The sequence below is a fragment of the Hyla sarda genome, chromosome 3 (genome assembly GCF_029499605.1).
Source record: "Hyla sarda isolate aHylSar1 chromosome 3, aHylSar1.hap1, whole genome shotgun sequence".
Taxonomy (NCBI): domain Eukaryota; kingdom Metazoa; phylum Chordata; class Amphibia; order Anura; family Hylidae; genus Hyla; species Hyla sarda.
Window position 1 is genome coordinate 271,917,368 of NC_079191.1, and position 13,152 is coordinate 271,930,519.

General features: G+C 42.5%; 1 protein-coding gene across 1 annotated transcript in view; it reads left to right on the forward strand.

Moving 5' to 3' along the window:
• ARFGEF3 (ARFGEF family member 3) overlaps positions 1-13,152 on the forward strand; it is a 90,641-nt gene that overhangs the window by 54,938 nt on the left and 22,551 nt on the right. Inside the window, exons 22-28 of the mRNA XM_056566657.1 lie at positions 1,222-1,401; positions 6,846-6,987; positions 8,746-8,868; positions 10,610-10,713; positions 11,214-11,358; positions 12,571-12,699; positions 12,857-13,033. Coding sequence (XP_056422632.1) covers positions 1,222-1,401; positions 6,846-6,987; positions 8,746-8,868; positions 10,610-10,713; positions 11,214-11,358; positions 12,571-12,699; positions 12,857-13,033 — 1,000 coding nt within the window. The remainder of the gene's footprint in view (positions 1-1,221; positions 1,402-6,845; positions 6,988-8,745; positions 8,869-10,609; positions 10,714-11,213; positions 11,359-12,570; positions 12,700-12,856; positions 13,034-13,152) is intronic.

Below are 13,152 nucleotides of genomic sequence, written 5' to 3' on the forward strand. Positions count from 1 at the left end.
ACTGGGCAACTTTTCCTCTGCACAGGTTTTGATAAATCTCCCCCATTGTATTGGGTGTATCAGAATCTTCATGAGGGAAATCTAGCCTTACTACTCTATCAACCACTCGTCAAGGTGCAGTATACGTGGGGGATATTGGCGTATACACAATGCAAGGGGAATATTACATATCATAGACAGAGGCAAGAATGTGAGGGGCAGACAAGTGTACATGAGAAGACAGTCTATTGAAGAACAGAATATGTATGTGAGATGTGATCTAAAGCAGTGTGTCCCAACCAGGGTGCCTTCAGCTTTTGCAAAACTACAACTCCCAGCATGCCCGGACAGCCAAAGGCTGTCCGGGCATGCTGGGAGTTGTAGTTTTGCAACAGCTGGAGGCACCCTGGTTGGGAAATGCTGATCTAAAGGGCAGAAGAAGAACACTGGGCTGACACTGGTTCTCTATAGAGCTTGAGCTTTAAACCCTTAGACATGGCTTGAAGATTTCTTTAATTTCATATCTGCCACAACACTGCCATTGATATGAGTGGCTCCATGTATAAAATATATACACCAATAAAGAAAATCAGCAATGTAAAGAAATATCATTTCATAAATATATATGCAAAAATAAAGACATACATTTAAAAATAGCAGAGCTGTAAAAGCAAGACACCAAGTTAAAGGAGTAGTCCAGTGGTGACCCAGTGGTGACCCACTGGACTACCCCTTTAACAACTGCAGAAAAAGTGGAGGGAGTATGGTGGATACAGCAGCGTGGAGTAGAGGGAGATGTTAATATAAATAATACCAGTATGGATCCTAATGACCAAAAAAAGGGGGAAATAGAGGAGACCACAAGGCTCACATGGGCAAACAGTGGGCACAAATATAAAATGCATACAGTCAGATGGATACAATGAGAACAGATAGAAAGAAGTATATGAAATCAGAACATCCTGCCATGGACTGCCTACCTACCACCTCCAACCCAACGTACGTTTCGCTTGTGCTTCGTCAGGGGTAGTGTGATAAAATGTTGTTTGGAGTCATAATAAAAAAAAAACATTGAGCAATGCCAAAGGGGTCTTGGCTCCCTATAGATCCTTTTTCTTTCTGGTTACCTCTTCATTGATGTGGTTTTCTTATATGTATCTATGATTTAGAGAAATTGTTTTCACTTTTGTGGTTGCAGTTCTTTTGTGCAGAAGTACTAACCTTTTTCCTGCCCTATTTTAGGCAGCCTGTCACAAAGAAAGGCGTGTTTCTAAGAAAGCCGTCTCCTTCATCCACGACATTATGACCGAGGTTCTGAGTGACTGGAACGAGCCGCCACACTTCCACTTTAATGAAGCCCTTTTCCGTCCTTTTGAGCGCATCATGCAGCTAGAGTTATGTGACGAAGATGTCCAAGACCAGGTGAACTAATACCAGTGACAATTGGTGTGCATGTACTAATCAGGTACCCCAGTGCTGGATGTATGGCGTTTTTTATATGTTTTACTATTTTAAAGATAAATAAATAATATAGTTATGGATGCCAGAATATGGTGAAACAAATCAACTTTTTTTTCTTTCTGTTAATAATCTGTTTAAAGGGTTTGTTTTTTGTGGAGTGTAGCTTTTATATGTACCATTTTAAAGTATATCAGCCTTTCACATTACTTTTTATTCCATTTTTCTTTGGGAGACGAGGTGACTGAAAAACAGGGATTCTAGCAGATTTTTTTTTTTAACATTCACTGTACATAATAAATAACTTAACTTAATATCTGGATATGCTGTTCCAAATTAGTTTATTAGATATTTTTGCTTAAAATGTACCTATCGTTATAAAAACCTTTCACGTCTTAGGGACATGTCCATAGTTTTAATTGGTCATGTTTTAATTGGTCATGCGACACAGAGCTGGAAGTAAGTGTGCATTTCTCCTGGCTAGTTCTACTGACTGGTTGGGGTCTAAACACTCGGACCTTAATTGATTAAAAAAAAAAAAAAAACTTTTGATATGTCTCTATGATATATCTTTTTTTTTTAAATGACCGGTACACATTAAATGGGCACTGTCAGATTCAAAAACGTTTTATATGTTGTACATTTTGGCAAAACATTAACCTTTCTAATTTGGGCGTGGCCTATTGTTATCCTGGGCATTTGGCTCGTAAACTACTTCCATTTAGTGCCTACTTGTGGGTGATTATACCTGGATCGGTGTGGTGTCGGGATGGCCGGGCGGAGACGCAACATCAGGATGCAGAAGGCACAGGAGGACAGGGGGGCCTAGATGATGGGGGAGCCGGCACCATCTTGTGGGGAGGTGGCAGGAGTTGCGGAGTGGCTGCAGCGCTTTGCGCGAGTCACTGATCAGTTGGAACGGGCCCCGGTGGATGACTGGAGGAAGGAAGAGGCAGATGGGGCTGACTGGCTGTGTTGGGCCCGGGTCTCCTCAGCAGCTTTGGACTCCTCTGCTGTGCCGAACGGGCCCACGCACACTGGTGCTGCAGGTCAGTCTGGAGTTAACCCCTAAGTGCTGGACTGCCATCTACTTGTTCTGGGGACTCCTACACTAATGCTGCTCCTATATCTGCTAGCCCTGTGAAATCTACCTGTGCTAAAGTTGTGTCAGCTATGGCTACCCAGCTGCCTGCCACTATTAACCCTTCCATTGCTGGTGTGGTGCCTGCTGCATTGAGTGACTCTCTGCCTTTATCTGCTACTACTGAGCCTACATTAAAAGATATATTCTTGGCTGTCTCCAAGGCTAACACTGATGTTAAAATGTTGCTTGGCGGCCTGCGTGAGGACGTTAACATTATCCACCATAATATGTAGAAGGTTTCCGAACGAATTAGTGCGGTTGAGGAAAGAATGGGTGATCTGGAGGATCAAGTCCCTCCCCTCAAGAGAGTCATGCATCATGTGATTACTCATCTGACCGCCCCAGAATTGGCTCCTTACTACATTTGGAAAAGAAACTTTGACGCCTCTTTTTGCTGTTGAACGCCCCCATAGAATGCCGGCTCATCCGTTCCCTCCTGGAGCTCCGCCCAGAGCCATCCTCCTCCGTATTTTACATTTCAAGAACAGAGACATTATTCTCCAAAGCAAGGGACATGGACTCGCTCACCATTAGTGGCAGAAGCATTTCTATCTTTCTGGATTTTTTGGCTGAGGTTCAAAAGAGGCGGGCTAAATATATTGATGTCAAGCGACGCCTGTGTTTACTGAATGTGGTGTACTCTATGCTATACCCTCCTAGACTCCATGTGGTTGCCCTAGGGACTACCCACATGTTTGATACTTCTGTAGCAGCTGTGGATTGGCTGGATACACATGAGGCACAACTACAGCGTGCCCGTACCTGAGGTTCCTGTGTGGACTGTGTATGCAGATGTCGGTCCTACCTGTCTGACTGAGCCCCGGTTCCTGTCTAAGACTTCTGGCTCTGTTTGTGTCTATGTACCTTGCTCTTGCTTATATTACCCTTTTTTGATATCCCCTTATTTTTTCCATTTGTTTTGATGTTTGGCCCTATGTTCTGTGGGTTACTGTACATGTTGGACTTGAGCACGAAATGTGTGTGTGATTTTTTTTCCTGCCCATATGTTACCTGCTCACTTAACCTGGGCTTTTTGTTTGCCCCCTGTGTCGCATGTTGCGACTGTTTGTTTTCTATTGTTTGTCTGAGGTGTTTGTTTTGTACTGTGTCCTTCCTTCCGGTCTTCTCGCAGTGATTCCCTCTCCCCCCTTTTCTTGTTTCTTCTCCGCCTAGGCTGCTGGCGGCTATTGTGCTCGCCCTTTTGTACTTTCATTTCTGTTCTGTTTTTTCCCTATGGCTACTGATTTACATGTAGTGGCGTGGAATGTGAGGGGCCTTAAAGGAGAACTCCAGAATATAAAAATTGTCCCCCATACTGCCGGCAGTAAAAAAATAAAGATGTACATACCTTCCTTCGCTCCCCCGGGGCGGCCGGTGATTGGCTGAGCGCAGTATGACTCGCCGACCACTGGCAACCAGGAATAGGATCGCGGCAGAAACTGGAGCGGGTTACCGGAGGCACCAGGGGAGCGAAGGAAGGTATGTACATCTTTATTTTTTTACTGCCGGCAGTATGGGGGACAATTTTTATATTCTGGAGTTCTCCTTTAATGACCCCACTAAGAGTCTTGATATTTTCCAGGCGCTTAAATCTTATCAACCTGCTGTATTGTGCTTCTTGAGACACACTTGATGAATGATAAAAAACATGTGTTAAATAAACCGTGGTTTGGCAAGACCTGCCGCGCCACTTTTTCCTCACATGCACGGGGGGGGGGGGGGGGGGGGGGTTGGTGGGCGAGTGTTCTCATTCATAGGAGTATTTTGTTTTCATGTACTTCTAGTCTTATTGATCTGGATGGTAGATGCACCTTTAATTGTACTTTATGTGTTCTGGCTGCACTATATATTCCCCCTCCATACTGGAGCGATGCCTTACGCAGAGTGGTATCTTATTTATTAAAGGGCCTTCCAGGACTACTGGTTCTACGGGTTTGGCTTGGTCTGTGGAGGAGGTGGGGTGGGCAGACCTTTGGAGAAGACAAAATCTTATCCGGGTGCAATATTCTTGCTACTCTAGTTCCCACGCATTGATCTCGCGCTGGGTAACTGTCACGCATTGATCTCGCGCTGGGTAACTGTCACGCATTGATCTTGTGCTGGGTAACAAATAGATTTTTCCCTTGGTCACTTCAGTGGAGTATCTCCCCGATAGCCTTTCTGATCACTCTCCCATCCTTGTGCACCTCACTTTGAACTCTCATCCTAGGTTTCGGGGTTCTTTGTGGCGACTGAACCCCTTTTGGCTTCAAGTCCACTCAGTAGGCCTTACGCTTAAAGGAGTACTCCGGAGCAAAAGTTTTTTGGACCATTTAAAAGATAATCCTAAATTATATAACATTGTTAATTACCTCCACTCAGTAATATGCACGCATCCCCGATTTCCGGAATCTGGAAGTACAGCCTGGGTTTCTCAATGATGAATTTTGTCCCCTATTCATTCTGCGTGCCGCGGCCATTTTGGTAACGAAACGCCACCTTTGGAATCATCCTCCCTGCTCTCTGCTGGCCCCCCTAGCCTCCTGTGGGTCACTCCCACAGTTTACATATTCATGGCATCTTCGTTTGCACAGCCGCGATCCGCTGGGCTGTGCAAACGCCCCTGGCCAATCACAGTCTTCCGTCCGCGTCTGCGCACTCACTACAGAGCCGGGACCAGACATATGACTTTAGCAGGCAAATTATATCCCTGCTAGTCACGCTGCCGTAACTAACAGGGATATTCTTGAAGTCATTTAATAAATACCTTTAGAGCAGTGTTTCCCAACCAATGTGCCTCCAGCTGTTGCCAAACTACAACACCCAGCATGCCCAGACAGCCTTCAGCTGTCTGAGCATGCTGGGAGTTGTAGTCTTGCAACAGCTGGAGGCACCACTGCAACTCCAAGCATGACCTGACAGCACATAGCTGTCTGGGCATGCTGGGAGTTGTAGTGTTACAATAACTATAGACAACATTGCTTTATAGGGAAGGTTTGTGTTTTACCATACACTGTACATTCAGGCAGTGCGCTCTCATAGCTAGTATGTGCTGCAGCCTGCTCTCCTATTGGTCAGGGGAGAACATGTGGTGAGGATGGGAGGGGAGAACCACAAGGGAAGGAGCTGTGGGCGTCACTTTATTATAATTTCCTAAGGGGGAGGGCAGCAGCTTACAGGAAGCAGGGCGCAGGGAGTTATGGGAAATGTAGTCTCTATGACATGGATGCTTACTGCTTTGGGCGGCAATTACCGGAGAACGGCTCGACCAATTTGGACAAATGAGGCATTGTTAGAATGTTATTTCAAAGAGCTATTAGATGAGGTAAACTTTTTTTTTTTTTAAGTACCAGCGCTGCAGATGTCCTTTAAAGCTAATGTCCTCTTAACATCTGAACTTTCACTAACTTCATTAAATAGACTTTTTTTTGGGAAATATTTCATACATTTTATTCTATATAGAGATATTCCCATCTGATAAAATAATGGCATATCACTTCCATCATTTTTGAATCATTGGGGTTCTAACCTTCCCTCACTGATCCTGTTAATAAAGAGTTGCTTTAATGCGGCATCTAGCATAGCAGTGTTAAATGGGTTGTCCATTTTAAACAGTTAATTTACTATTGTCCATAGGCTGCCTACAAAAATAATAATCCTTTTAACTCACCTTCCTCCACTCCCTAGTAAAACCGGTATTGGGGTGCCCAGTACATGGCCAGTGACACAGATTCCCCCAGACTGCAGAGCATAGGGGGAGATTTATTAAAACCTGACCAGAGGAAAAGTTTCTGAGTTGCCCATAGCAACCATATTCTTTAATTTTTCAGAGGCCTTTTCAAAAATGAAAGAAGCGATCTGATTGGTTGCTATGGGCAATTCAGCAACTTTTCCTCTGAACAGGTTTTGATAAATCTCCCCCATAGTGTCTATAGCTGGGAGAACTGACAGTTCCGCTCGGCAATCACTCGCCAAGGCAGGACACTGGCCCTGGCCAATTATTGACAGAGCGGCGCTGTGTTGTCACGTCTACAGCTTTAGACGGTCCTACTGAAGCAGGCTGTCAGCGGTAACTAGCCATAGATGGCGCACCCAGATCACAGAGCTACGAGGGAGTGGCGGAAGATGAGTTGAAGTGTATATTATTTTTGTAGGCAGGCTGGGGGCAATAGTAACTTAACTGTTTCCACTGAACAACCCCTTTAAATGTCCAAATATGATATGTATGGTAAACTTTTTGGGAGAGTAATTTAAATATGATTTATTGTTGTATTTGCGCATCTAGGTTGTCACATCAATTGGTGAGCTGGTAGAAGTGTGCTCTCCTCGGATCCAGTCAGGATGGAGACCACTGTTTAGTGCCCTGGAAACCGTACATAGCAGCAAGTCTGATATTAAAGAATATCTTGTTGGAGAGTACTCTATGGGTAGGTTAGGAACTGAATAAAACATTGGTTCTTTTATGAATATGCCCATACAAAGATGTGAACTATTTTGTTAGGTAAGGCTGCATTCACATCACGATTTCTCCATCCGACCTGAGTACACGATTTTATAACTTAAAATTGTATGAAATCGTATATAAAGTCGGATCCATTGACCTCCATTAAAAAATCAGATCCATTACACACATCCGATTTGATCCGCATCCGATTTCACACGATTTTTGTTTGAGTCTGAAATCGGGGTTGACCACGATTTCAGACCTGAACAAAAATCGTGTGAAATCGGATGCGGATCAAATCGGAAGTGTGTGATGGATCCGATTTTTAATGGAGGTCAATGGATCTGACTTAATATACGATTTCATACGATTTTAAGTTATAAAAATTGTGTACTCAGACCGGATGGAGAAATTGGAGAAATCATGATGTGAATGCAGCCTAAGACATGATGTTTTAGCCACTGTACTTCTAATATGTATTTACCATCTGTTATGAAAAACATAGTGACATGTCAGAAGTTTAGAACAGTAGGGGTCCAGGTGCTGAGACCCAACTTATTACTAAAATGAATGTGCATCAGAGCTCAGCTGTTCCTGTGATCACATAGCTTTGCTGGAGAGTGGCGGGAGGTGTAATGAATCAGAAAGTCGCTGCCCTCTTATTCGTCCATTAAACCAAACTTCTGACATGTAGCTATGTTTTTGTGTTTTTTTATGCTCTGGCTGTGTTTAAAAAAACAAACGAATTCTCCACGCAGTAAACACTTTTTTTCAGTCATCTATGGTGACCTTCATGTTCCCTTGGGTAAACTTTTACATTTGTTGACCTAAAAGAGTTATAGGGGTCAGAAGAGGACAATTTTAAGTTATAATTTTTATAACTTTATAAGAAGTAAAATAAAAGAAAACATTTTTAAATTGGGTATCATTTTAATTGTATGGACTTACATAATAAAGATAACATGTCCTTATTACCAAAAAGTGCACTGCGTAGAAGGCCCCAAAAGTTACAAAATTGTTTATTTTATTTTTTTCAATTTTTTGTTTGTTTCACCGTACATTTTTGGTGGTAAAATTAGTGATGCCATTGCAAGGTAGAATTGGTCACGCAAAAAACAAACCCTCATATGGGTCTGTAGATTAAAGAGTTATGGCTATTAGATGGCGAAAAGGGAAAAACTAAGCCCAAAAATGAAAATTGGCTCGGTCCTGAAGGGGTTAAGAATAGCAGAGCAGGCACAGCTTGCTCCTCATCGTCCTAGACTATGCCCACATGAGTTTTCCATTCGAGCAAAGTGCTGACATGGGCACAGGCTCTTGCATCATTAGGAAGTGAGAAGCGAGGAGAAGGAAGCTGCGCCTGTGCTTTGCTATTGTAGCAGAGTGCTCATTCGGGCATATGATTAAGGAGGAAGGAGGCTAGGAAGATCGGAGAGCCTTCTTACACCTCCATTGCACAAAGGGACATATTTGCTTACTAGCAATGGAGCCTGCAACTCAGAAATGGCTTGACCAATCTTATTTGGTTCACCCCCACTATAATCGGCTGTCACCAGCTGTCAGTTTACCTTTTAAATACACCACTTCTCTATAACACTTATAAGAGTGATTGAATATAAATGACTGTGGTATTGTGCTTTAGTGCTCCAATTTTCTACTCTAAAATAATGATAGTTTGTGCGTGTTATGTAATTTTATATGTAATATAATATCTTGTGTTTTACCAATTCTTGTCTTTTAGGAAAACGCCAGGCCCCAGTGTTCGATGTATTTGAAGCTTTCCTGAACACCGACAATATTCAAGTCTTTGCCAATGCAGCCACTGATTACATTATGTGCCTTATGAAATTTGTCAAAGGATTAGGTACAATTCAGTTCTCTTTTAAACAAGATACTATAATGGTTATGGCTAAATATATGTTATTAAACTTTTTCAACTCTTATACATATTCCATATAAGCACCTGTAAAAATAATGTGCAATATCCAGACCTTGCAGCGGAGCAGTCAGCTTTTTTTTAACATGCAACACTGACTCACCCCCAGTATTACTGCAGTGTCATCTGTATCATTCCAGCTCAGATGCATCCTTACATTTTATTACTGCAGCCAGGTCATACAAATGCCACTCAAGCCACCAGAAAGTTACATCATCAATGTGTAACAGGAAGTAGGGATACTACAATTTTTTTTTTTAAGACCAAGTACGAGTACTGATACTTTAATTCTAGGACTTGCCGATACCAATTACGAGTACTTTTATTTCATTTTTTTAAGGGAATCTGACACCAGGGTGACCCGGTTTCTGGCGCTACTTACAGTGCTGACATGTAGGTTCCTTGTTGTGTACAATGGAGGCGGCTGCTGACCCCTTGTAGGTATTATAGATAGTTGCAGACATTAGCAGCCCTGCCCCCCTTGTAGACAGCGTACCCCATTGTAGACAGCAGCCCCCCTCCCTGTAGACAGCGGTAGTATACACACCAGTAGTGTCATATGCACAGTGTACACCTCAGAAGTTTCATATACCAAGTATATGAAAGGTATATCTCCGGTTACCTCACTCTACCTCCTCCTCTCCCGGAGCCCTATTCAAGTCTCTCCTCCTGCGCTTCTTCCTGACAATCCGCAGCAGAGCACCAACACCACCTGCCATAGGACAATTCTGCTTCTCTGTCGGGTGTTGCCGCTCTGCTGCCCCGTTCTCCCGTCCGCATCATGGCATCCTATGAAGGAGGATGTGATATACACGTCACTCTGCTTCATCCATAGCGTTACGCTGGGCTCAGTGGAGGAGGTGGAGTTACGTGTGTGTCACATGCTCCTCCACGGGATGCCATGATGCGGACGGGAGAACGGGGCAGCCGTACTGCAGCAGGTATCGGACTTGGTATTGGGGACATTAAAAGAGTCCCCGATACCAAGCAAATGCCGGGTATCTGCCCCAATATCGATTCTAGTATCTGTATCGGGACATCCCTAACAGGAAGTGGTCTCTTCTGTGTCAGCTGACTTCCTGTAAACTTTAATAGTACATGATCACCTATCAGATCCCTTCTGGCACCTCAAATTCCTCGCTTTCCTAGCTTTATCCATGCACCAATTAGCTCTCCCCTGGCTCTTATTGTCTGCATCTGCTATGTTTTGTGTGCACATTCTTTATTGTCTTTTATGCGATGCACCCTCAAAGTGCTTTCCTGTGTGTAAGAGCTAACAAGGAGAAAAACTACAGATGAATTATGTGATACTCTATGGTTTGAATTAGAGGGCATAAGTTTTATGTCACTGATCGGTCACTTGCTGCACTTAGATAGGACTCAGAGCAATTGCAGTGATGAGACTCCACTCTCACTGTCTCTTTAAAGCCGGAGGAATCATGTGACATGTAGGCAATATTAAAAATTTATATCAGTAAGGAAATAAAAGTCAAGATGGCAGGCAGCCCATGCATTGGACATCAACTTAAATCGGTACAAACAAGGCATGCACAAGAACCTCTACTTTATTTAATAAAAGTCTATACTAAAAAAAATCGGGAATGCTTCTTTAATGAAGTGTACTTTCTATAGAGCACAAAATAATGGTACTATTTAATGTCATTTTCAGGTGAAAATGATTGCAGAGAAATTGGAGATTGTGTACTGTCATCTGCCTCATCATCTACAGACCTTTGTCTACCAGCATTGGATTATTTAAGAAAGTGTTCTCAGGTAAAACAGCATCTGATTCCAAGATTCTTTCACTCTGTAGACCATACGCATTACTACAAATGGTAAACAATTTATAATGTATCTGTGGTCTTCAGCGGTTGAGTCACAAGGCCTAGTTCACATCTGCATGGCAGCCTCCACAACAGATTCCATCATAAATTCCAGGCAAAATAGCAGTATGCTGTGTTATTTTGCTAGTTTAACGTGAGACATCCGCCTGGAAACTTGACAGACCCCCTTTGAAGTCAATAGGATCTATCAGGTGCTGTTTGGCATACTGCAAATCCAGTGCCCCATTTTTCTTTGTTCTTCTGTAACAGAGCAGAACACTGAAGAAAATAAGCTGATGTCAAGTCCCTAACCCTGTGAAGTGTATCACAAAAGGACAGTTTAGTGTAATTTTTCTGCAGAAGAGAGGTTTATGGATACTTTACAGAACATGTCTGCATACAGAACAAACACATACATAGTAATGGAACCTTGGTTTCTTTCATTTACAGCTACTGGCTAAAATCTACAAGATGCCTATGAAACCAATCTTCTTGTGTGGGCGCCTGAACAGTTTGCCTCGCCGAGTTCAAGAAAGATCAGCAAGCAGTGAAGATGGCATTGATGCTGTATTATCCGAGTTTGATGATGACACTGGTAGGTTTATCTATAGCTTTCTAATGCCTGAGCCAAATGATTTCTATATAGTGTAGGGAACAGCTCACATGGTGGGGTCGGCAATGACAGTATTCAAACAGGCAGCAGGTTTCAAACAACTAACAAAAAACTGTTACATCAGTTTATATTACTGTAGAAAAAAAAGACAGATGCAAAAGTGGAAAAAAAAAAGATTTCTGTTTCTTAGGTTATGTTGACACATGGCATATATGCTGCAGAATTTATTCAGATGTAAAATGACAGTTCGAATATTTATTCAACACTTTTTTATTATATTATAGGGCAAATTCTAAGCAGAGAAGCTCAGTAATTACACGTTGCAGATTTCCCTTGCAGATTCCATAGCGTATATACTGTGTGTGAACATACTCAAATAACCAAAAAAGGCAACTGTCTAACATGGGACATTAAATTAACAGTATTTATCAACCTCTGTGCAACAAAAAAGTGGTGTCTAAAATTAGCAAATTATTGGGAAAGCTGCATTTGGTCAAAAATTTTGCATTTTTCAGTATTTGGCCCATGCTGCCCACTATTGTGTCTTTCTGTTGCCTGGTGGGTGTATATCAGAATATGCACCACAGAATATGAGGAGAAAATTGGGACTTCTGCATTATATTTCACCTATCTTGGCTGCAGATTTTGCCTCGATTTTAGACACAGATTTCCTCCATTCAAAATGGATACTTAAAGGGGTACTCCGCTGCTCAGCGTTTGGAACAAACTGTCCCGAACGATGGAGCCGGCATTGGGAGCTCGTGACGTCCTAGCACCGCCCCCCCCATGACGTCATGCCACGTCCCCTAAATGCAAGTCTATGGGAGGGGGCTGTCACGCCCCCTCCCATAGTCTTGCATTGAGCGGGCGGGGCTATGACGTTACGAGGTCCCGGCGCTGGCTCCAACGTTCAGAACATTTTGTTCCAAACGCTGAGCAGCGAAGTACCCCTTTAATGTGTTGTCTGCAAGGAATACACATGGAAAACAAACCATTTTTGCTAATTATATGTGTCTGATAAAATGCATGTCCGTTTAAAATGAGAACTATAGTGCGTATTGTCATGAAAAATTATGGGACATGTATTACATGTGGTTTTCACAAATTCTGATGCAGAATACATGTGAAAAATACACTGTGTGAATGAAGCCTTATTCTATAAGTTCTATAAAGTGACTGTTTGTGTTCCTTTAGGAATTATTGACGTATGGATAAACCTTTTAGAACAACTTACAGCTGCTGTTTCGAATTGCCCTCGCCAGCACCAACCACCCACTCTGGATTTACTCTTTGAGTTATTAAGGGAAGTTGCCAAAGTGCCAGGTAAATTTATTGCAATGGTAAAATAAGCCTTATATATGAATTTCATTTTTATCATGGGAGATATAAAAACTCTTAAAGCCATTTTGCCTATAAATCTAATATTTAATTTCTAATAGGATGCGGTTGCTCATGCTCACAGAGTGCTTTTTCTCTGCAGGCCCTGGCTTTGCTATCTATGCAGTTGTACATCTGCTATTACCGGTCATGTCCATGTGGCTGGGTCGCAGCCAGGGTGATCACGTATATTGGGACGCAGCTTCTGCAAATTTCAAACACGCTATTGGCTTATCTTGTGAGCTAGTGGTTGAACACATTCAAAGCTTCATAAACTCAGGTAAAATATTTTTTTATAGAAATGCAATTGTCTGTTACCATGACCTTGCAGACTTTCTGAATAGTCTTCATTGGGAATTCACCACCATTAAAGGGGTAAATCCCTCCAGTACTTATCAG